At 40.8% G+C, this 24,916-nt stretch overlaps 2 protein-coding genes across 5 annotated transcripts; both read right to left on the minus strand.

Annotated features, from left to right (window-relative positions):
• Positions 1-1,456: 1,456 nt before the first annotated feature.
• On the minus strand, positions 1,457-15,923 carry hipk1a (homeodomain interacting protein kinase 1a). 4 transcript variants are annotated; one of them, XM_083570349.1, is made up of 16 exons: positions 15,544-15,923; positions 13,491-14,206; positions 12,991-13,364; positions 12,585-12,708; positions 12,078-12,197; positions 11,908-11,994; positions 11,602-11,783; positions 11,256-11,406; positions 10,552-10,756; positions 10,276-10,394; positions 7,476-7,633; positions 7,220-7,375; positions 6,409-6,549; positions 5,206-5,402; positions 4,968-5,101; positions 1,457-3,149 (listed from the first exon to the last, which is right to left on the minus strand). In XM_083570349.1, the coding sequence occupies exons 2-16, from the start codon at positions 14,202-14,204 to the stop codon at positions 2,757-2,759; spliced, it is 3,255 nt and encodes a 1,084-aa protein (XP_083426475.1). In that variant the 5' UTR covers positions 14,205-14,206; positions 15,544-15,923; the 3' UTR covers positions 1,457-2,756. The 4 variants fall into 4 exon arrangements, with proteins under 4 accessions (XP_083426475.1, XP_083426473.1, XP_083426474.1 ...); XM_083570347.1 differs by having other exon boundaries at positions 10,552-10,759; positions 15,544-15,894; XM_083570348.1 differs by having other exon boundaries at positions 10,276-10,397; positions 15,544-15,830.
• A 1,300-nt stretch (positions 15,924-17,223) lies between these two features.
• ube2j2 (ubiquitin-conjugating enzyme E2, J2) lies at positions 17,224-24,555 on the minus strand. Its single transcript, XM_083570437.1, has 7 exons — positions 24,365-24,555; positions 23,512-23,642; positions 23,380-23,420; positions 21,397-21,499; positions 20,842-20,980; positions 20,676-20,756; positions 17,224-20,052 (listed from the first exon to the last, which is right to left on the minus strand). The coding sequence occupies exons 2-7, from the start codon at positions 23,640-23,642 to the stop codon at positions 19,795-19,797; spliced, it is 753 nt and encodes a 250-aa protein (XP_083426563.1). The 5' UTR covers positions 24,365-24,555; the 3' UTR covers positions 17,224-19,794.
• Positions 24,556-24,916: the final 361 nt, after the last annotated feature.

Below are 24,916 nucleotides of genomic sequence, written 5' to 3' on the forward strand. Positions count from 1 at the left end.
AAATGACAGTGTTAAATGCTTATTTTGAGAAGATGGAGGATCATAGGGTGACATTTGAGTGGAGGAAGGTGCACACGGGTGGATTATGTTCTACATAGGAGATTAGAGACTTTTAGCTGTTGGCGGGGGACAGTGTGGCTAGACAGCATTGGATGGTGGTCTGTAGGATGGTTTTGGAGGTGAAGAAGAAGAGGAGGAGAGTGGAGACTGAAAGAAGAATAAGATGGTGGAAAATGAAGGAGGAAGAGTGTAGTGTGAGGTTCAGGGAAGAGGTCAGACAGGGGCTTGGTGGTGGTGAAGAGGTGCTGGATGATTGGGCAACTACTGCAGAAGTGATGAGGGAGACAGCTAGAAAGGTACTTGGTGTGACATCTGGAAAGAGAAAGGAAGACAAAGAGACGTGGTGGAATAAGGAAGTGCAGGAGAGCAGAAGGGGAAAAAGGTTTGAGAAACAGAATTGGGATCGACAGAGTGATGAGAAAAGTAGGCAGGAGTACAAGGAGCAGCAGGTAAAGAGGGATGTGGTGAAAGCAGAGGATAAGGCATATGAGGAGCTGTATGAGAAGTTAGACACTAAAGAAGGAGAAAAGGATTTGTAGCGAGTGGCCAGGCAGAATGGGAGCAGCCGAAAGAAAAAGATCCTTTTTTCCATGATCATTAACACGCAACCGTTTCCAGACATGGTTTTATTCTTTATTTTTCTTTCTACACACAGTGCAGCATCATTTATCTCCAGATGTCTCTCATAAAAGTTGTGTATTGGGTAGCAAAGGTTTGGAAAATGTCTGATAAATTTCCAGAAACTTTCCATGAGAATTTCCTCTGGTGAATTTTGGAAATATTTCAAGTTTGAAACTTACAATGGAATAATTTTGTTGCACAATAGCTTACCACAGCACAAGGAAGTTTTAAACATAAATGTCATATTTATGTAATTTACATAAATACTCGGCAAGATGGACATTCTTTTAACATGGATTCCAGAAATTATTTGTGTTATGGAGGAATGCATGGTGCATGTAGGGGGCGTGGCCTCAGTAGCCCTGCAGTAAGTGTGATGTGTACATGTGATTGCTGAATGTGGTTTTTTTTTTAACTAAAATAATCCTGTTATAGGCTGAGCTGCAATTAAGTAAATCTGCAGTTTATTCCCATTAATTCCAGGTTATTTTCCATATTTATTTATTTATAAATTTTTCCCATAATTCCCATGGAACATTTCCAGTTTTAAAAGTTTCTAGTTTCTAGTTGTGTACAGGGACATTGAAAATCAAGATATTGTAGAATTGAACGTGTTTTAAAACTAGTGTCAGATTTTTTTTTTTTTTACATTTATAAAAATTCCAATATTTAATTACAAAAAATAGGCAAATTCATGACAAGTTTTCTCATACATAAGAACAAACCTTCATACTCATTCGATATACACAGAGAACACAAGCGCTCACGAACGCTGTACACTGAAAATGTTTATTGTGCATATACAATATGTATATTTTCATAGCTTGATCTACTTTACACTCCACATTCTGATCGAAGAGCAGAAACAGCCACAATTGCACAAGTCGGATTGATTCGAAATGAACATGGGACCAGCCTAAAAAGCACCGATTCACTCATCTTCTAGTCAGAGCAAATGTCACTAATAAGAAGCATCGTGAAAAGCAGGCTTCAATTTTTGTCACTCGTAATCAAACGCACGTTGTTACTAAAGCATGGGTTTATGAGCGCACACTTCCACGTTAACCTTTAAGTGCTTATCGACATCACTGACTGCACACAAACACTTTATACACGAACACCAGCCTCCAACACGTTACATCATCATCTCTCGCTCTAATCGTTTTGCTGATGCAGCCTAAAAACATTTCACTATGTAGCGCCTAGGACTCTACATAAACAACATGCAACCGTCAGCACAATATCCATTAACACACACACACACACACACACACACACACACACACACACACACACACACAAAAACAACATAACAAAATACATGCATAAAAAATATTAAAACATAAGTGCTAATAGATTTAAAGGCACCTGTAAAAAAACAGTAAAAATAGTAAAAACAAAAGGAGAAGCAAAAACAAACAAACAAACAAACAACCTTATTCGAACAGGATTAGGTTACATTTACAGGATCTCGTTTTGATTTAATTTCACCCTCCCCGCTAATGATTACTCTCTGCGTGGAGAAGCAGGATGCGGCTGATTCTTATCCTACACAATACCATGAAACACTGTTTCTTCTCTGGAAAAAAACAAGAAGGTTGCATCATCGAACATTAGATCCCGACAAACAAACAATTTCATTTATTTTAATCGCATACAAAACAATTTACCTCGTCCTATATCCTCTGAACTGTCTCGGGTTCTATCTTGGAGTCACAACGTTATTCCTGAAGTCACTCGGAGAAACTAATCCCGTCTGAATATGGTAAACGTTACGTCAGCGGCTAACAGCTGTACAGTAAGAGTATGATGTAAATGAAAGTAAAAACGTGTTTCGAACACCATGAGGAGTGCAAATAAAGCATTTATACAGTCGCACCTTCCATTATATGTTGGGAACAAAATGTAAACCGATGCCACACAGACAAATCTGATTCAAACTCTATGGTTTAAATTGAGCTGCATTAAAATAAATGTTACTACATGAAAACTAAACTAGTATTAAAACAATGGTGAGAAAAACCTACAGTAATTAAGTCCTGTAGTGAGGATGCTGTGCTTTATGATCAGGTGTCTCACAGGTAAGGGTACTGGTTAAGTTTCCTCTGGCTGGGGGGGTACGGCTGCCCAGGAAGCTGCTGCTGCTGGCAGTGTGAGGCGGTCGATTGGCCCATCAGCCCCATAGCGTTGCTCTTCTGCAGCAGACTCAGAGAGGCAGAGTAAGGTCCGGCAGCACGTGTGTGCCTAATCGAGGAGGAGCTGCTGGAGTTGTGCAGCTGATCCACGGCCTGTGACACCGAGGCCAGGGCAGCCGATGCGGGGTAGGCGTACAGGTTGGGAGCGGAGCTGAAGAGCGACGCCTCGTGCAGCCGGTACGAATGTGACGGACCGGTGGGAGGATACGTGGGTTGACGTCTCAGGGATCCACCCCCTGAGCGGTCGTGAGAGGACATCACAGGCTGCTGGACCTGCAGCAAAAAGATGCACGAGGGAGGAGGAGATGAGATTTCCACTGGACTAAATAGGATACGTGATGTCTGCTGTCCAGTGCTGAACTCCAGGGCTCCAGTTTTTGGCACCGTGAGGCAGTTTTAAACTTGTTACAGGGAATTTTGGCAGGAAAGCTTCGCCTAAAAAGTTACATTAATCAGAACAGGGGCCACCATAGTAACAGCCCTGATGTGTTGAATTTATATAAGTGGTGGAATATCTTCAGTACAAGAGTCTTACTGAGGGTTTAGAGGTAACTCAGTAGTTTAGGCTCTCGTATACAGACTGGAAGGTTGAGGGTTCAAGCCCCGAAATCATCAAGCTACCACTATTGAGGCTCCTTACCCTCTGTTCTTCGGGGATGCTGCATCATGATGCTCTGACCTCAGATTTCTAACGCTGTTATATGCGAAGAAAGGATTTCCCTGTACTGTACGAATATGTGACAAGTAAAAGCCTCTTTCTTTTTCTCAGGCCAGCATCACACAAAAACTGAATCACAGTCATGCTGGTGCTGCTATGATACTATATCTTCTGACCAGCTATGAGTCAGTAACTGTATGTAGGCTGAGTTGCAGTAATGGCCATTGTGCGTATATAGTAAACAAAACAAACAAATACAAATAAAGGGCTAAATTGAATTGAATAGTAAAAAAGTGTGAATGGCAAGTGTGAGTGTTTAAGGCAAACGTTTTGCAATAAGCAAGTAAGACATTGCATTTTTTTTTTTAATCTATCAAAGCTAAACATCTATATCTTACAAACATGATCCTGAATGGGAAAAGTTGTATCTACACAGTGTTCCTTGTCTACTGGGTTCCTCTATCTAGTTCTTAGGAACCTGTGTTATAAGAAGCATCAGTGTCTCATACAAACGGATATTTATTCCTGGTATTACATCATTGCTCTATTACAAAAGCGTTCTCCACTGACTAGAACATGATCTTCCAAAAACACACTATAAAAAGCAACATGAAAAAAAGAAATTAATAGATAAAAACAAGCACGTAGACTATTCATGTTCTTCATGTAACAAACAAGTTCCAGAGGAACAGTCTGAACAGTACATCTGAGCTGCTGCTCCTATCCGTGACCTACTTTACCCTCAACCAGCTGCGCTTCTGGCACACTTCTCTGTTATAATACTCAAAGGCCAAAGGCTAATACTCTGAAACAACTGACTGACTGATGGAATGGTTGCCTGTTTAATGAGTTCATGTAGTTCTTAAGAAACCAGAAGCGACTGCTGCTTAAGCAAGCTGCATATTAATTTTAATATCGAAATACAATATATATTTATTCATTTCAGTTACTCCTATTGCACAGTGTATAATGTGTAGGTGTAATTTCATTCACGGCTTATTATTTAAATGCACATTGTTGAATAGATTATTGACCCTTGTAATCTCACTGTGATTTTAGCCTTAATAGATCATCTTGGTTATAACCCCATGAGTGTAGGTGCAGGCGGTAAATAAGTTGCCTTTGTGGTCGTGATCGATTGACCTGATTGACTTTTATTTCCTAAACCGCTTGTATGAGCATTTCCACAATATAATCGGAAAATATACTCTTGCTTCAGGGTGTGTGCAGACTTGTGCATTAAAACACGTCTGCATTATTTATCTGCATCATGCATTAAACACAATCCTAAATAAAAAAATACAATTAATCATTTGATTAGGATGAAATGAATTGAGATTTATAACAGATTGTAAATAAGGTGCGGTTTGTGAAGCTCTCTGTTGGTGTCTCAGGTTGTGTGCTGGCTTTAATCTACAGCAGAGCGGCTCTACCTGACTCAGGTTGAGAGGCTGTGATTTGGTGGTCACTGTTCTCTGATGCCGCTCACTGCTGGGCAATCCTGAGCGTGAGGACTGTGGAGCTGACGTCTTCTTCGATTTCCCGTTGGATGTTGTGCTGCTCAGCTCTGAAATGGGGGGGGGGGGGGGGGGGGGGAATAAAAAAATACATAAGAATGACAGACCAATCAGAATCTATAAGTATTAATTAGAATTTATTAGGAAGATGCACCGCTGGTCACTCCGTCCCATGGCTGAGTTTTCAGTGAGGGCGTCACGACAGCCAGAGACTTGGAGCCTGGTCCGGTGCTCTCCGCAATGTTGGGCAAGCGTTTAGGACTGACAGGACTACAGGTGGACGAGTCCGAGTCCTGAGAGTCGTGCACGGTCACGCAGCTGATGACGTTCGCACGCTGGTTCGTGCTGCAGCTAAGAGAAAATAATGAATAATTAAAAAATATGAACATGCTGTTTGGGTGAGGATTAGTTACGCAGGGTTTATAAGGGAGTTTACTACGCTTGGTTCTTTTAATCATTGTGTTAAGACGTCTTAAACGCAAGACTATTAGAGAACATCATTTCTGTCCACGACTTTTCTGCCTAAAGACATACGATCACACAACATTTCCAGTATATAACATTTTGGAGAATTCCACAGAAGCAGCAGAAGGTGCATCAGGTGGCCGATGTGCCAGATGAGAGGAGAAAAGGGGAAAAAACTGTAGCTTTAGCCATCTACAAAGCGGGAAAAGTGAAATTGGGTTAAACAGGTACTGATATGGATTTGAGCAGCTGTTGTACAAAGCCTGCATGAAAATAAATGTGCGAATTTGGATTCAGGATCCTGAACGGGAAAATTCCATTATTTTCCACTAATATTCCTTCACATCTTTTAATATTGCCAATTCCGAATATAAACAAGTAAATTATCTATTTTTCTATTTTTTAGCTTTTGCATTTTTCTTGCTGATTTATTTCTTAAAACCCATTTTAAACAAATTCTCTAGCTTTAATTTTAGCTGATGCAGAGTAAGACCAGATCCTCCCCACAGGCAGGACCCTGAATGACTGCCCCTTTCTCATTCCCCAAATGCCCACCTACCCTGCTTTGACCACTGAGTGCTGCATGAACAAAATTGATAAATAACTGCCTTATGGGAGATACCAGTGTGTACAATTGTTTCTTAATTCGGTTTCTACCTGTACAAATGATCTTTTGTCCTATGAGTAGTGCTACAAGAATGAAATACTACTGTTTTTTTCCCCCTCATACTGTAGGATGGGATAAATTGGGATTTGTACTTGAGACTTGCTTTGGGATAAAAAAACTTGTTTACACTTGAAAGCTAATGACTTGCCTCGCTCCTGCTGAATGAGTAATGAGGAAAATGCTGCGGAATGCACAGAATGCGCCACGGCAATAAACGCCAGTCACCTCGTAGGCAGGACTTTGGTGTCATCTTCGTCCTCGGTGTCACTCGGAATGGTGATGATGCTGACGGCGGGACTGGGCGTGTCCGAAATGATAATGGGCTGAGAAGGGTCACCGCTGGTGTGCACCGCAGGGGACATGGGTCTGCAGAACACACAACGATTCAATATACTCCATACGGCATATACTAAAAGAATGAACATTAACGAACGTGCTACGCTGTAGTTTAGTGTGGTATAGGGGTGTGTGATATTGACCGAATAGAAACTCAAAAAAGATATCTCGTCTGATTATCAATAACGATTATCAGACGATATTTTGCTGAGTGTGCTTTTGTGCTGGTACCTTAAGGACTACTGTGGACAGCACAAATCTTTGACATTATTCATATTCTGTGTGGTGGTCAGTTCCCAGCAGTGACAAAGATAAATCATTTCCAATAAGTTTAAATGGATTTTTACCTTTTATGGGCATTTTGTTACTTCATAAAGCAATTTTTTTCATGTACATCATATTTAAGTCTAATTCTTATTATTCTAATTGACTGTTTAGATGTAAGACATTGTTGACTGTTAAAAAGCAAATGAAATCAGCATCAACAAAATTACTCAGAATGGAAAGATATGAAATTTATTCTGCCAGTAAGTCAGTGTTCGTAAGTGAGTCATTGCAATTAAATGAATGAATGAAATGATTCGGTTCAATCGCATTGACTCATTTACTCACTATTGCTCAGACGCAAAACAGTGCTGTGGATTTGTTTGGAATGATTTTTGTTTATTAAATTAAATTAATTATTGAAACATAACTTTACCTTGGTCTGCTTTCTGCATGCCGACCTTTGGACCTCTTGACCCCGCTCTGCTGCGCCCGACTGTTGGCTGCGCCTGTGCTGAGAGTCTGCGAGGCCATGTGGCACCCCTGTGCGGCATCCTGCTGCGTGGCATCACACTGGCTGCCATTTCGCCCCCTGATGGAGCACAGAAACAGCACACAAGCAGCACCATAAAGACACAGGAATGAACCTGCACTTACTATAAGTTCTATAGGATTTTAGTGTGTGCTCTGACCTCCAGTTGGCACTGGACTGGGTCGAACCATCGGCCAATAGAGAGCCCATAGGAGAGTCAGCAATGACGGGCTGCCCGGTGCCATGGATGGCCATGCCTGGCATCTGTTGCCATGCCGACGGAATGAGGATCTGCTGTGTTCCAGCAGGCCAGCCTTGCTAAAAACACACAACAAACAGAAGATTGCTACTCCAGTTCCATATGAGCATTAGTTTTTCTTACTTAAAAGTTTGGATATCTCTTGCTTGAAAAATGCATGACAAGCGCATGCAGTATAGAGACAGATATTTGGGTCAAGTCAGGCAGATTTCCTGCTCTAATACAGCAAAAGCCTCACCAATAAGCTTCTAGGAAACTATTCAGAGATCTACAGCAGAAAAACAAACAAAAAAAAAAACGCTCTAAACAGAGGTCATTTTAGAGCCATGGCGAAATCTGCTCTCGGCATGCGTGCAAATCCTTTTCACGTGGACAGTGTTACTGAGCCGCAGAGTAGCTGAAATACACCATAACTGCATGTGACAGCACAAATGACAAACATTTTCCTACTCCAACTTTATGTGTCCTTCTGCAGACTTTAAAGGTCCGTAGTTGTAGCTTGTAAGAAAGATAGAGAGGAGAGTGAGAAGGTGAGAATGGAATCTTGTTTAACCACAGAATCAGGAATTTGGAAATAGATTGCACTAGAAGATTCCTACAGTAAGAGTAAGAGGACCAAAGGCAAGGGCGTGATTCTAACATATTAACAAATCAGCAAATCCCTTCCTCGGTTAATTTTGATGGACTCCACCTGTAGGTCAGTCACAGTCAAAATAATAACACCGACGATTATTCCTGAAAGCCTCATATGTTAAAATCTAGCTGTAAAATAAACACAACAATCATCAGTTGTTATTGTAATCGTTGGAGTATCTGCATGATCAGACTCACACCTCATCGTAGTGTGTGAATCTTTAAAATGCATTTAGAAATAACAGAGCGCTAATACATAAGCGTTTATATACACCTACATGATGCCATGAAGTTCAAAGAAAACAAAACACTGTAACAGCTGAGGATTTCGCAGCAACCTCCAAGCACCTCGACTTCCCTGAAATGTGATTCTTTTTCAAGAGCCGGAAAGTAAATAAACAGCAGACGGAAATGATGAAGCGCCTTGCGGTTTGCTCGTGTGCAGTACAGGGACGTAAGCGTTTTAAGATGTCTCAGTGCAGATGAGCAACTTTTGGGGAAAAAATAAAAAACAAAAGTGTGGACGCCGAGCGTTTTTTTTTTTCATTATTTAAGACGAAAAGGTATGTAATGTATCCGGACTATTTATAATATTTTAGAATAACAAATACACCAATAGTATGGAAACACAAATATTTGTATTTTTGCCCCCATTCTAATACATACCTGGAATTCACTTAAATCAAATTCCATACTTTTTTATACTTTTCCAAAATGATGAGGAACCCTGATGTCTGTTTGCTGACGCATTGCAATTTTCTTTCACTGTAACTAAAGCCGGAGTAAAATCTGATCTAAATCATTTCAACAGAATTTCAGGTCACATGACCAGAGATATTATAAAACCATGACTGTACTAAGTATTCAAGGATCAGTTTGATATTTAACCCCTAAAATAAATCCTGGCAGCGACCATCAGCAGTGTGCAGGAGGCCTGGGGGGGACGGAAGAATCACACTGTACGGTGTAGCTTGTGACTCGCCAGATAGTTTCAATGATGTTGTTTGAATACACACAAACACAAAGGGAGTCATGAAGGGGAGGAGAGTTCAGGCAAAGGAAAAGTTATAAGTTTGTTAAACCTCAAATGGTCTTGAACGTCTGTAATACTGATAATTAGGGACACAAGCACCATTTGGACGGTACTCATTTCTCAGAATCTCAATCCCTGTAATTAAATTATTTCCTCTGGGTATTAAACTCCATGCGTGATTAAGGCTGGGAATTAAAACACGGTGAGTGAGTTTCTACCAGATTTATTTTCCTGCAAACCCAGAACATATGAAGATGCCATCATTTTACTGAATAGTGAATTTATATATATATATAGAAAACTATTGTGGCATACGCAAATTTATAATGAGGATTTGAGCCAAAAAAAAAAAAAAAAACCCAGATTTTTCCTACTAATCGGTTTCTAGTGCAGAAAGAATGGAGAAAGTGTCATTAATCCAAAGCAACTACAATGACTTTGTAATGTGGAGTAAAAAAATAGTGTATGTAGAATTGAGTACACAGAATATAAAGATTCGTAAACAAAACATGCTTGTAAAATACAACACAGCTGTCTATATTGACTGGATAAACTATTTAAACCCAACCTGGATAAAAATAAAAACACAGAGCAGCACCTGTAAACAGGAAACCTTTTCTAATTGCAAAAAACTAATTCGGTCCAAATTCGGTGTGTAATTAAAATATCATATATATATATATATATATCCTTTCATAAATCAAATTCCACACTTTTTCATATTTTTACAAAATGCAGAGGAACCCTGATGTCTGTTTGCTGAAGCATTACATTTCCTTTCACTGGAATTAAAACCAGAATGAAATCTGATCTAAATCATTTCAACAGAATTTCAGGTCACATGACCAGAGATATTATAAAACCATGACTGTACTTAGTATTCAAGGATCAGTTTGATCTTTTGTGTGGATTAATCCTAACCCCTAAAATAACAAATTAAAATCACAATTTTGACATCTTTTGACACCTATCAATCCTCTCATTTCCTCTCAATTCTCACGTTTCTTGCACGTGTACACACACACACACACATACCTGCGTCAGCATCCCAGGCTGGATGTGTAAGGACTGAGCAGACTGGTTCTGAGAGACAATGGGGACAGAGTTGTCCATCCGGACCGGATACCCCGAGTGCTTACTGGAAGGCTGAAGCCCTGCTAAAAAAAAAAAAGCAAAAGCCTGAATTTACAGCAATTCCAAGAAAAACATAGAATATGCAGTTCCTTTTAATCAGGTCTTAATTTCCCCAGTTAATGCTCAGATATAATTCTAATCAGATATGAAAGGTGTGTGCGTGCACAATAGTGTAACCTTGTATAGTGGGTGGGCAGACAATGAGGGTCTGCTGAAATGGTTCAGTCTGAGTGCACAGCTGTGTGTGTCTGGTCTGCAGTGGGATGCTCTGCTGTGTCAGACCTGGGATGTTGATGGTGGCCTGTTGGTACAGACCCGGCTGGTAGTTGAGCAGAGGAACGTTGCTGCTCAGAGATAGAGACTGGCCACCAGAGGGTGCCATCTGCTGAAAAACAAAGGAGAGAAGTTGATGGGTGTGGCGCTCGAAAGAAAAAGACTACTGATTTAATTCACAAAAAAAGGTCTTTTGCATGAACATTTATTTTCTATAGAAATTTCAACTTGTGGTGGTGAAAAAATAAGTTTGGCTGCAGCTAACTGTCATATTTAGTCTCATAGCTCACACATAAAACCCCTTCCAGTAGACACCCCCCTAAATATAAGCCATTTTTCAATCAAAATGAATAATGGATGCTTTTTGAATATTTTATTGTGAATTTAGATTGTTTCTGAGACTTTGATCTGGACCAAAATGAGATAAAATCCGATGTTCATGTTGTGGATGGAGTGTATCCGAGGAAGCAGTATCTGTGTCATGCTTTGTGTCATCTGGCAATCATCAAACGGATTACACAAATACAGACTGGAAAAAGAATAACAAAACAGTCTTGATTAAGTGTAAAGCTTTCAGTACATCTGTCTTAAAGAGTTTGTGTGCCTACCTGACTGTACTGACTGAGCTGGCTGCTGAAGGTCACGGTGAGGTTGGTGGCTGTGCTCGGACCGCTGTTGCTGCTAAAGAGGTTCTTGTTGTTGTCGAAGGCGGTGCATCTGCGTTTACAGATCTCCATGTTTTGGAAACAGGACTTTACACTAAGCCAAGAGAAAGAAATGAGATGGGGGGGGGGGGGGGGGGGGGGGGCCTCATTAAACGCTTACAAAAGTTTATTTTTTCTACAGAATGTAACTTTGCAACATCACCGACCTGAATTTCCATTACAGATCAACAAAACAGCACATTTCTATCTTATATACTATAATGTTACTATATTGGTAGAAGCAGCTTACTGTGCGCTGTGGGGAAAGTGCAGAAGATGAGTCATGGTTACGAACGGGTGGTTGAGGGTCTTCATCGGCGTGATCCTTTTATCTGCGTCGAGAGCGAGCATCTTCTTGAGCAAGTCGATAAACTCGCGCCTGTCAGCCTTCTCTGCCAAAATGTCTGTGCCTTCCAGATTAGTCATATTAACCTGCAGGAGAGAGATAGAAACATGGGTCATGCTTTGTAGATCACAGTTTTGGCTTCCATTCCAAAAAATCTGCAGCAAACAAGTTTATTCTGCATCTACACTTGATTACGTTTCACTTAATTACCTGCATCATGTCATCGAGACAGTTGAAGATGTATTTCCGAGCCTCTTTAGACTTAATGCCAAGCTCTGACTCGTGCTCTGCAGGCATCTAAAGAAAGCATCGAACAACTTTAGGATTAACTCCTCCGTTTTTTTATAACATAAAAATAAAAAGTGGAAGAACTAAAAGACCTTGAGTCTCCACAGGGGGTAGCTGGAGTCTGGTCCTCGGTGGAAGAATCGGCTGGTCTTTGTTCCTGCGCTCAGGAGGTACTCTGCTGGTAACCCTTGGGTCTGGGAAATGTAACGAATCTGCAAAGACATTCTTCTTCTTAATGCTGGAAGGGGTAAATATAGTAACTCTATAATTATATACTAGTTAAACTCCACACACATTCACACTAATTCTAATTCAGCTGATACCTGGCACCAGCATCTCACAGTATCTGAGGAAGCTCTTTACTCATTTGTGTGATAATGCCAGGCTCAAAGATGATCTGTGTCTTCAAAATCAGTGTTATTACACAATCAATAGACAGAATTAGAAAATAAGCTAAATCTAATACCCAGTGTTTTATTACATATTGTTAGTCCCTAATATTTAAGTCAGAATAGAAAACCAGATACCACTGCAATAAAAGGAGGCACCTTTCACCTGCTCTGTATTCATGTGCACTGAACCCTGTGCTGAGTGCTGACCTGGTCGTATTCGGACGCTCCTGGATAAAGCGGCCAGCCGAGGAAGAGTTCAGCAATGACGCAGCCTAGAGACCACATATCGATGGCCTCACAGAACGGCAGCCCCAGGATGATCTCGGGAGCTCTGTGTGAAAAGAGAATGAGGTTCTCTAATCAATCCAGAAGAGAAAACAGTCGGGATGTCAATATTTTTTTAGTAACGTTTTTATTTTCGTTTTTGTTTAGTAGTTTTTTAGTTGCTATTGTATTGAAATGCAAAGATTTTATAATAACGAATGTTGAACAGTTCAAAATATATAGAAAAAAAAATTATTGCATACTTTTTAAAAATTTTTATATATATAATATAAAAAAAAGTACAACATTTTGCGCTCTAAAAGATAAACATGTACAAATTCCAACTCACCGATAGTATCTGGACTGCAGGTAGGTGGAACACACAGCCTTGGAGACGTGGCTGGCAGAGCCGAAGTCAATCACTTTGACCCTGTACGGCTGCCTGATGGGGTCCACCAGCATGATGTTCTCTGGTTTGAGATCGGCGTGGATCAGGCCCAAGCTCTTAAGCTTCATCAGCGCAGTGGCCACCTGCTGCAGGACGGGCCGGATGCACTTGAGCATCAGTGGGCTGAACTTACTGTGCTTCAGGAAATCGTACAGGTTCTGCTCCAGCATCTCAAACACAAGGCAGGTGTGGTTCTTGTGCTGAAAGCACTCGTACGAGCGCACGAAGTTGAACTCGTCCGCGTTCTCAGTGCTCAGACGGCTCAGGATGCTAACCTACGAATGGAGACGGAAGCTTTTAGTGGTGCCACTTGGCTTTTGAAGCTACTCCACTGAAATCACTTCATCTCACAAATCCACATTACCCTACAGAACAAATAAAAAATAAATAAAAAAAATCACCTCGATCTGGCCCTGTCGAGCGTAAGACGGATGGTTTTTGAGAATCTTGATGGCCACAATCTCGTTGGTGCCACGCTTCCAGCATTTGGCGACCTGGCCGAAAGTGCCACGGCCGAGGAACTCCAGCACCTCATAGCTGTTGGAGACGGAGCAGAGGATCTCATGCTGCACCAGCTGGTAGTCGCCCTCGCTGTGCGAGTTGCTGCTCTTGGCGGTGGAGGTGGAGTGAGTGATGGACTGCGCAGTGGTGGTTCCTCCTCCTCCTCCTGCTGCTCCACCGCCGGCCCGGTTGGACAGCACAGGGGCCGAGAGCTCTTCCAGGATTTGCACGCTGTCACTGCTCTCCACCTCCTCGCTCTTCCTCTTAACGCCGCTCTGTTTCTGGTAAGCATTTTTGCTTGATGCCGATGAGGTCGAGGAGGAGGACGAAGAGGAGGACGGGGAAGGTCCGGGGACACTGCTGGTGCTGTCGGCGGCTCGTACGACCGTATGCTCGCGGCCAGCGTTGGAGGAAGGAAAGCCGAGGCTGCTCGAGCCGTGGTTGCCGTTGAAATCCGGAGCTGAGGGTGACGACACTCTGGCCTGCCCGGGGCTCTGCAGACCATAACTGTTCTCGCTGTCCCATGCAGGCTTCTCTAGCTTGAGTTTCTTAGAGCGGGAAAGACCGCTGGAGGAAACCGAAGGGGAGGAGAAAGCATGGAGCTGGGAGGCCATTTCTAAAAGAAAAGACCAGATGAATGAAAAAGACATCACACACACACACACACACACACACACACACACACACACACACACACACAGACCTGGACAGCAATCCAAAGGTGTCAGAGAGACTGAATGTGATGTCAGAACAAACACGGAGAAGTAAAGACACAACATAAAGACATATCATCATAGAACACTCTTTCACTAACACACACACACACACCTCTTTCTTTTACACACACCCATGACGATAAACACACTCACACAAAAACTTTCACACAAGCACTTTGACTTTCTTTCACACACACTCAAACACACTAATAAAACTTTCTTTCGGCTTCTCCCGTTAGGGGTCGCCACAGCGGATCCTCCGCACGTTTTGATTTGGCACATGTTTTACGCTGGATGCCCTTCCTAACGCAACCCTCCCCAATTTATCCGGGCTTGGGACCGGCACTAAGAGTACTCAAACACACTAATAAAAAAAAAAAAAAAAACAATCACATCCACACACACACACACACACACACACACACCAACTCTCACACACACTCAAACACACCAATACACACTCACACCCACAAACACACACCAACTCTCTCTCTTTCTTTCTTTTTCTCTCTCTCACTCACTCACTCACTCACTCACTCACACACACACACCCTAATCTGTAGTCTTCTAGACACATTTTAATACTAACCCTTCTGACAGATTATTCCACACACAATTTAAACGTAAATATAAATAAAATGCAGTAATAAGTCTCAGTTTCCTGCTTCAGATCTTCTGCAACATTTCCGCTTCTTTCACACAAACAGGTGAGCCGAAGATGCCTCGTTGCCATGACAACCGTCAATCGCACCGTAGGAAAGAAAGACGATGGAAAAGATGACAAATAAAACACGAAACACGAGATGAAAATAAAAGTGACTAATGAACAACCGGACACGTGTTATATTTTATACACAATGTAATTTTTACGCATTTTCAGAAATGAACAGCGCTCGTGCTCATAGCGGCTTTTTAAAACGAGCAACGGAGTTGGGACTATTAGTGAGAAAAATATAAACATTAAATGAGAAACACCACATTCTAAAGGAAATGTTACATTAAATGAAATATATGACGCTGAGGGATATAATATAAAGGTCGCATGAAAGCTAAAAGCGGAAGAGTTAGCAAGGTAACGGTTGAAGCTAGCTTGCTAACATGGCTCTCGTCGCGCGCACCGTAATATAGCATTTAAAACAAAAACCATATCTTTTATAATAGATTTAGGCAAAATGATCAATAAATAACCACAATTTTCTACATGAACAGTAAAAATATTCAAGAACACCTTCCTCACCTGATTACACGGAAGCCAGAGGGACTCAAGCTCGACTCTTCGCCCTGTTAGGCCTCATTTCCCCTCAGAAAAATAAATAAATATGTCGGTATCCTCGTTATTCTCTTTACAAAACCTTCCTCGTTCGAGTTTAATGGATGACACACACTGTAAAGGTGCATTGTTTTCGCCCGGGCACACGGTCATGTACACGGCATCCCCTCACACCGGCCCTCGCTGTGTCTCAGTGAACCTCTCAATCAGCAGGAAAAGCCATAGACACGGGCCGCGCTCCAAATCAATCGCCCTACACTAAGCAGGGCGCCTAGATAGTGCGCTATATGGCAACAAGAACGCAGTAATATGCCGACTACATAGTAGACTAGTGTGCGGTTTGATATGCGGCGCGGTGCTTACAGGTCATGGTGCTTGGGGTCCTAATTACTTTCTGTAGAAACTTATTTTATTTTTTTACTGTTTTTTTTTTTTTTTTATAGAAAATTCATCCAACACCTTCTATAAAGTATCAGTGTTGATGTATTAAGTATTAGCAGTGAACTAATATTTAGGTAATTACACTGAAATGTCCTGCTATATTGATATCACGTGTTATTACATCGAAATAACAAAATATTAAGATGAAATGACGTCACTTTTTTCAGCCATACCTTTTCCATTTCCAGCTTCAGATCCCTAAACAGATTTGCATTTTTTTTTTTTACATCATATTATGATTTTATGTAGGTGCTGAATCCAAACTAGTTACAATGAACAAAAAAAAAAAATACTGAAGTGTTGATGGAAAGATCCACTGGATTTGGAATGTAAAAGTTCAAATCCAAAACCACACCAATCTGCCTTTCCTGGACCCCTGAGCAAGGCCCATAATCCCAAAACTGCTCAGCTGTTCGAATGAGATTAATGTAAATTTCTCTGGATTAAGGGTGTCTGCCAAATGCTGTAAATGTTTTTAGGTGGGCACAAATTCCAGTATTCACACTCAACACCAGATCGAGGAGAGAAAAAAAATCCACATTTAGTCCACATTTGCTGTTATAATAACCTCCACTCTTCTGGGTAGATGTTCCACTAGATTTTGTGGAGATTTGTGCTCATTTGAAATTGATGTATTTGGAAAAAAAATAATAATATGATCCTTGTTAACCCCCCCCCAGATGTTTGCTGGTTATTATGCGAGGTGGTATCAACTGACTGGTGCTGTTCGGACTAGAGGTCGGCCGATATGAGTTTTTCTCTGGCCGCCGCCGATATTTAGATGCACGATATATCGGCATGATATTTGATGGCGATTTTTTTGGCCCATGAAGATGCAGCTCGAAGGTCGCCATTTTTACACTGTTGTGGAGGTCCAGTGCAAAATGCAGATGGTGTGTAAAAAGACTTCCAGGACACATTCAAGAAGTGGCAGGAACGCCAAGAGCTCTGTATTGCTGTGCAAGGGGACTGTTTTGCAGGTGATAGTGTATAAACGTAGGTAAATAAAGTACTTTCTTGTAAACAGAGCTGGTCTCTGAACTTTTTGGGTCCACCTCAAGTATGTGTAGTCGTCAGTAAAAGAGAAAGAAAAGCCATACAAGTGGTTTAGTGGCCTCTAGAAAGAGAACAAGAATTCTCGTGCTGCTCACGTTCGGCCAAAACGATACACTTTTTCTCTTAGTTTTTACAGAAAATGTAGAAATGTAGGAAAAAAACAAACTTTATTTAAAATCGTGTTGAAAGATATTGCACAAGTTATACCATAAAAGCCAAAATTAAAAGTTTTCGTTTGTGCGTTAGAAGTGCGCAGGTCACTGTGGGGAAAAAGAAAAAAACAATAAAACAGACTGAAGTGTTGGAGGTCCACGAGAAAGAGGTTACAGAAACTCAGTAGGAACAGCATTTTATTACGGAAGTCCATTGAGGACTTTTTTTTTTCCTTCCTCGTTTTCTCGTGATCTCGACGTAAATGTTTTTTCGTGTGATCTTTGCTTACTTTTTCTGTGCGTTTGGCATGTTTGGAATGTTCTAGATGCAGCATCATGTATAATAACCATAAGCGGTGCTTGTCCATGCGCCAAAAACGGTCACGGTTATTACCCATGATGCTGCATTTAGAACATTCCTCGTGACCAGTACATAATTTGTCTGTGTATTGGGCGGGAGAGAATGTTCTATGGTAACTAGAAAACATTTGCTATATTGAGATCACAGAAAAATTAAGTCGTGATCACGAGAAAACAAAGATGAAAATATATTATAATGCATGGCCCTTTAGGACGTCTGTATTTTATTGCAGTAATAGATGTAATAATAATAATAATAATAATAATAATAATAATAATAAAAGCCTTCTGGCATGTTAAAAGGACAGTATTTCTGGATTTGGTCCACATCTGTCCAAAAATGGGTTACATTTAGTACAAGGGAAACGATAACTCATGTACAATACCTGTCAAAAAGTCTAAAAACACCAAGTTTGATGTTTTTGAAACGTTCCTTTTCATTCTACGGAACAAACTCGGTAAAAGGCAAAAAGACACAGTGGAAAAAGTTAACAAATAAGTCCAAATTTGCCTTTTTTTGGCTCTAACAGAAGAACTTTTATAAGTCAGAGATGATGTTTGGGGTTTTTTGGAGCCAGGAATGTTAAACACTAATTCCCGGTGAAAAAAAACACAACATGGCAACCATTCCATACTTCAACACCTTGCAAGACCTGGAGCGTAAATCCAAGCTCTGTAAGCATCTTTTAGAGAGCAGACAAGTCAGATGGAATGTTCTCCATCATGGCCTGCCCAATCACTGCACCCTAATCATATTGAACTGCTCTGGGATGATCGCAATAAAGAAATAGTGAAGACCTCCTTTGGTGAGTATTTCAGCTGAACGATCGGAGAAACGAAACGTCCGAATGCCGAGAGCGCGTAAAGCTGTTCTTCATCCAAGGGAGGATTTTTTTCGATGGAAATAAAGTGGAACATCTGGACATTTATATATTTGTTTGGTCGAAGGAAATATCGTTACATTACAGAGTTTGCTGCCTAGAAACAAAAGGAACCTGCGTGTGTCTCTCAAAAACCATAAAAGACCTTTAACAGACTCTTTGACTTCCTCGATTTTATGTCTGTGAGATATGACCTTCTTTTTGCTATGAGCATGTTTGCAGCCACACAGCATTTATACGTTTTTCCAGAATCCCATGCCGCTGATGCATTTTCTATATCAGCAGCTTGAAAAGCAACTGATTCGAATACATTGGCATCATTTCCATAGTAACAGACACGTGTACATCGGGTGTATATTCTTTGATTTGACAACGGAGACTTTTTAAAGGCATATGGATGGAATCTTGAGCTTTAGCGCTTTCTAATAGCGCACTGCACTTTACAAACCGCTGAGGAAACTCTTTCCAGCTGCTGGGGTTCACTTACTGGATCTCACAGATTCCAGGTGTTAAGAGCCATCAATGACACGCACTCTTCTCCATCAACATCGTGTTTGTTTAAAAAAAATAATAAATTTGTGGCTAGAACGATCCCTGGCTACACGTGTATCTTATGAATTAAATGCGAATTCGGTTTCCTACCTGCAATTGTTTACTTTTTTTTAGATATATATATATATTTTATATAAAAGCACCATCATATGTGTGCATAAGATCATGTTTCACATCAAACTCAAACGGACTACTTCATATCATTCTGTATGCGCTATGAGGACAAAAGTATTTGGACACCTGCCTTTCCCAGCCATATGTGCTTCTTCCCCAAACAAAGTTGAAGCTCCATGAAGATATGCTTTACATGACTTGGAGTGGAAGATCTACAATAGAGCTCTGACTCTCAACCCTAATTAACACATTTCAGATGAACTGATTGCAAACCAGGCCTACTCACCTCACCTAAATCTAGTGGAGCATCTTCCCAGAAAAATGGGGGTTACCATAAAAGCAAATGTGGAATGGGACGTTCAAAAAAGGACATACAAATACGTATGGGCAGGTGTCCACAAACTTTTGTCCATGTAGTGGCATTGATTATTTTTCAAATCTCAGTAAAATATGAACAGAAGTATTAAAAAAAAAGGCACAGAAAATGATTCCGGTTATAATCTGGGGCTGAATACAGACAGAAAATTTACCTATAAATATCCTCCGTACCTCGACTGTCTAAACAGCACTCCCTAACTTGCCATTAGCCCTTCTGACATAACGAGACGATGCCGCTTTGTTGTTGTTTTTTGGTTTGAGTTCAGGTCCGGGCCAGTTCTTGTTTATTCCTGTGCGATGCTCCGCAGCACGTACTTGACCGTGTATGCGAACGCGGCGAAGCCGACTATGACGAACAGGTTCGTGAGCGCTCCTCCGAGGAGTCCGTGTTCTCGGTTGACCTGCGGGTGGTTGTTGGGTGCCGCCATCCCGGCACGCGCGTGTCCGTTCTGGGTCTCAGAGTCGGGCACGACGTCGGGGAGAGGCAAAGCCTGAGCGCAGGAACTCATCTCTTCTTCTAGTCTCTGCTTCTGCTTGATCTCCTGTCAGGGAGGAAGGAACACGTGAAACGTTATATTTACATAATAAACATTCTGTTCAGGGGTGGACAAAATACACCAACCAGATACTTGAGTAAAAGCCTTCAAGTATCCTACTTAAATATCCAAAGTGCTATGATTTATTATAACTATAATGTTCCTATTATCATCAAAATGTATTTGAGTAAAAATTAAGATATCGGACTTTGAAATGTAATAAAGTTAAAGTCTCCCCAAATGGAAATACTTCAGTAAAATACAGATACGTGAAAAAGCTACTTAAGTACAGTAACGAATAACAAAAAAACATTCGTCCTCTCCTGACCAATCAGAATCGAGAATTCGACTGCGCTATGGTATAAATAATGGTTGATTTGTTCTTAGAACATTTGTTCATCACGTTTCAATCCATGTCTGATCCAATCTGGTTGGCTACTAAGAAAACTCTTGATACGCTGACTCCACCCCCTAATGGCATCTTGTAAAGCTGTAAATACAATAAGTCAATATGACTAGTCTATGAGATTACATGCTTTTTGTCCGGGTGTGTGTCCACGCCGTTGAATCGACACAACCAAGGCGATATTTCGTTTTTTTTCCCACCAAAGCTCCAGAGCAGTACTCACCTCGACGACACCAGGGAACAGTTCACAAAACACTCTGTCCTTAAGGTTAAAGGCGAGGCTCTGTGAGGCGAGTTGTCTTTTCTGAAAGTAAAACGAGACTACACTAGAGTTCTGCTGTAAATACGAACGGATTCATTGTTAATAATAAACAAATTCACACGCTCACTGTAAAATCCGACGTTTCTACGCTGCCCAGAGTGGGACCTTTTTCCAGCATGAAGCTCAGGAGGCCGGTGAGGATGGTGGACACGGACCACGCAGGGTTCCACGTGTCCGGGTGGAAATCGGTGATGGAGAGACACAGCCTGAATTAGAAAGTGATAGAGATAAATGGAAATGAAAGAAAAAAATATAATTAATTAATAAAAATTGTTACAATTTTAAATTTACTCCAAAAAAAATTAATAAATAAATAAATTACAAATCTCAAACAGAACCCTTGGGGTATGTAGAGCAGAATTATGGGCGGAGCTCACTGGATATCGTCAGCGCTGCTTGGTTACGAAATATTGGTTTATTTTCCCCATTTCCCTTTTATTTTTTTTCTCCAATTTACCATTACCATTTGTACGACTTCATTGGGAATTTTTTTTAGCGCTCTTTTGACCAATAACGTGGATTTGCACTCAGATAGGGAAATGTGTACATGTAGAATACTGAAACATTTTATATGTATTTGTAAGTAAAAAAAACCTCTAAGTGTGTTGTATTTAAATTGTACCTTGTGTTACATTTAAACCTGCCGTTGGGTGTGATCATGTAGATGCTCGGTGGCTTGAACGGGAATTCTCGTGGAAATATGACCTTCCCATGATAAAAACCTCCTGCGAACCAACACAATTATAAGTATGAGAAAAAGTTTGTCCATTTATAACACACATATACATACACCCCCAATCAGGCATACCATGATAACATTATAAACGGTGAAGTGAATCTTCATCATGGCAAGTGAACATTTTGTCCTTAAAGTGGACGTTAGAAGCAGTAAAAATGTGCGAGCGTAAGAATCTGAGCGAGTTTGACAAATGGTGACGTCTAGACGACTGGGTCAGAGCAGAGCATCTCCAAAACTGCAGCTCTTGTGGGATGTTCCTGGTCTGCAGTGGTCAGTATTTATCAAAAGTGGTCCAAGGAAGGAACAGTGGTGAACCGGCGACAGGGTCACGAGCGGCCGAGGCTCATTGATGCACGTGGGGAATGAAAGCTTGTAGCTCAAACTGCTGAAGAAGTTAATGCTGTTGATGCTCGAAGAGTCCCGACTGTTTTAGCAGCAAAAGTGGACCAACACAATATTAAGCAGGTGGTCATTATGTTATGCCTGCTCAGTGTAATATATATATATATATATATCTAGAGAGAGAGAGAGAGAGAGAGAGAGAGAGAGAGAGAGAGAGAGAGAGAGATAGAGGAAAAGAGAGAGAGCGAGAGAGAGAGAGAGAGAGAGAGAGAGAGAGAGAGAGAGAGAGAGAGAGAGAAAGAGAGCGAGAGAGAGAGAGACAAAGAGAGAGAGAGATAGAGGAAAAGAGAGAGAGAGAGAGAGAGAGCGAGAGAGAGAGAGAGAGAGAGAGAGAGAGAGAATAATATTGGTATGTGCTATATGAACATCCCATTCCACATTCAGTCCTCATTTGCTGTTACAACCTTCACTCTTCTAGAAGAATGTTTCACTAAAACACATGATTTACCAAAATCTTTTTAATCCCTGAAGCACATTACATACGACTGTTATAAGATCATTGACACTGGAGACTCCTTCCAAAAACATTGATAAGTAAAGAAATAAAACACACTTGTAATTATTATTATCATTATTTTACAATTTATATATATATATATCAAAACAAGATCATTTATCTGGATTATAACTGACACTACTGTCAAAGTGCTACTGTGTATTTCTTTTTATAATAATTGTAGCCTGATCAATCAGAATCTGTTTTGTTAGAGACTAAACATAGAAGAAAAAGGCACACAATAATGTATAGGTTCTTTGGTAGCATTAAATGTTTTTGTTTCTTACTTAAACTAGGAGACTCAAACCTGTTCCAGCATGACAATGCTCCTGTGCACAAAGCCAGCTATATCAGGATATGCTTTTCATGGGTTGGAGTGGAAGATATTCTGCTATAGAGCTCTGATATTTTCAATTCAATTCCAGTTCTGTAGTGCTTTCCGCCTCAAAGCAACTTTACAGGAGAATTCTAAGTGCAAACAATGCAAACTATGTGTATTCATCCCCAATGTGCAAGCCTGTGTGACTGTGGCTCTCATCTCCTTTAGATGGTATAAGGAAAAAACCTTTAGAGGAACCAGACTCATCCTCATTTGGGTGACACCAAGAGTGTAATTATAAAATCATTAAAACCACAATACAAACACCAGAGTGAGAAATATCATGAGCACTTGAGCATGTGATTATATAGTCTAATACAGTCAGTTGGAGGATCTCAACCCTAATGAACACGTATTGGATAAATTTGAATGCTGACTGCGCCCAAGGCCTCCTTACCTCACCTACATCCGTACCTTGACTAAGCGGCTGAATGAGCACAAATCTCCAAAATCTAGTGGACCATCTTCCCAGAAGGTTTAGGTTAATTATTACAGCAAACGGGGACTAAACGTAGAACGAGATGTTTAAAAAGCACATAAAATCTTATTGCTCAGGTGTACACATTGATTTAAGAATGTAAAGTAATACCTTCATAGGGTGTTTTCTCAGGACCACGGACAAGGTAATGCCTGGAAAGACCATTTGGGGTTTAGTCAGATCAGATCAAATAAATAAATAAATAAAAATCTGACTCAGCTCACACAGATGAAGGGTTATTACCATTCAAGGATGTTTGAGGGAAGCGGTTCTGCACATATGTACGGGACCGGATCTTTCTTGATCCGCAGGTAATCCTGCTTTAATCTCTGCGTGGCTGTCGCCGGGGCTCTCTTATTAGGATTGCTGCTCATCTGGAAACACAAATCCACGTTTATTTGCATTAGATCCGTAACATAACACGACATAACAAACATAAACCTTACCCTTTATAATTAATGTGTGATCAAACTCGTTTTGCTCGACTCGTCAGCTCATGCATTACTCGCACTAGAGGTGGAAACCCCACACATGAAGCTGCAGTAAGATCATAACCCTCACATCGATCTACAGGGAGCGATGCAGCGGCGCTTTAGTGCTTCCCCTACAGTGACTGCTTAAAACGATCCGCTTCATCCAACACCACTGTAACTTGGTGCAACCGTTTCCTACACCTGCAATGAATGCTGGGTTTCCGGGTCCAGTGCTTCCTCCAGCAGCTACAGCACCCCCACTGTCACCCCTTACGGTTTAGATAACAATCTATACAACTATAATGTCCCCCTGTGACGTCAGTGAGTCATCTTCTAGCTGCTCATGTAAGTAACATAAATACACCACCGATCAACAACACAACAAACATATCAATACTCAGATCAGATAATCAGATATATATTACGAAAAATATTTATAATGACTTTCAGGGTGGAGTTCAGCTATTAAGAAACTTAAACACACACACGTATATGTATATATATATGTGGGTACACACACACACACACACACACACACACACACACACACACACACACACACACACACACACACACACACACACACACACACACACACCTAGCATATGCTAACAGCTTCTTACCTCTTTCACACCGGCAAAAAAAAACCCTCAACTGACGTTTATTTATAATTATTTCTAGATAGTTCGATTATTCCGAAACACGAAATGAAAAGCTTAAAGGGAAAATGAAAACATATTCCGCCCGCAACCAGCTGGAAATCATGTGTGCGTCTCTACAAAGTGTCCCCATGTGACCCGGAAGTGACAATACCGAGAATAATAGTTCCGTTTATAAAAGTTAAAAGACAGGAATTTAAAGAAACAGTAAGTGGACCCATGAGTGACATTTATTTGTTTGTCTGTCTGTCTGTCTGTCTGTCTGTCTGTCTGTCTGTCTGTCTGTCCTATCTATCTATCTATCTATCTATCTATCTATCTATCTATCTATCTATCTATCTATCTATCTATCTATCTATCTATCTATCTATCTATCTATCCTTTGAAAATTGTTTACTTTGTATGTATGTATAAATGTATGTTGTTTTCTGTCTCATACTATATGTTTGGTCTGTCCATCTATCCATCCATCCATAGTAAGTGATTTATGTTGTCTAGTGCAGTTTATCCCATGAA

The sequence above is a fragment of the Silurus aristotelis genome, assembly GCF_946808225.1.
Source record: "Silurus aristotelis genome assembly, chromosome: 19".
Lineage (NCBI taxonomy): Eukaryota > Metazoa > Chordata > Actinopteri > Siluriformes > Siluridae > Silurus > Silurus aristotelis.

Coding starts and splice junctions, on each gene's coding strand:
- hipk1a (XM_083570346.1), bottom strand. CDS start 14,204: ATGGCCTCCCAGCTCCATGCTTTCTCCTCCCCTTCGGTTTCCTCCAGC. Junction 11,407..11,601: donor CACTTTCCCCACAGCGCACA/GTAAGCTGCTTC, acceptor CTCTTGGCTTAG/TGTAAAGTCCTGTTTCCAAA. Junction 5,102..5,205: donor ATGGGACGGAGTGACCAGCG/GTGCATCTTCCT, acceptor CCCCCATTTCAG/AGCTGAGCAGCACAACATCC.
- ube2j2 (XM_083570437.1), bottom strand. CDS start 23,642: ATGAGCAGCAATCCTAATAAGAGAGCCCCGGCGACAGCCACGCAGAGA. Junction 23,421..23,511: donor CCCTCAAACATCCTTGAATG/GTAATAACCCTT, acceptor TGGTCTTTCCAG/GCATTACCTTGTCCGTGGTC. Junction 20,757..20,841: donor TAGAAACGTCGGATTTTACA/GTGAGCGTGTGA, acceptor TTTTACTTTCAG/AAAAGACAACTCGCCTCACA.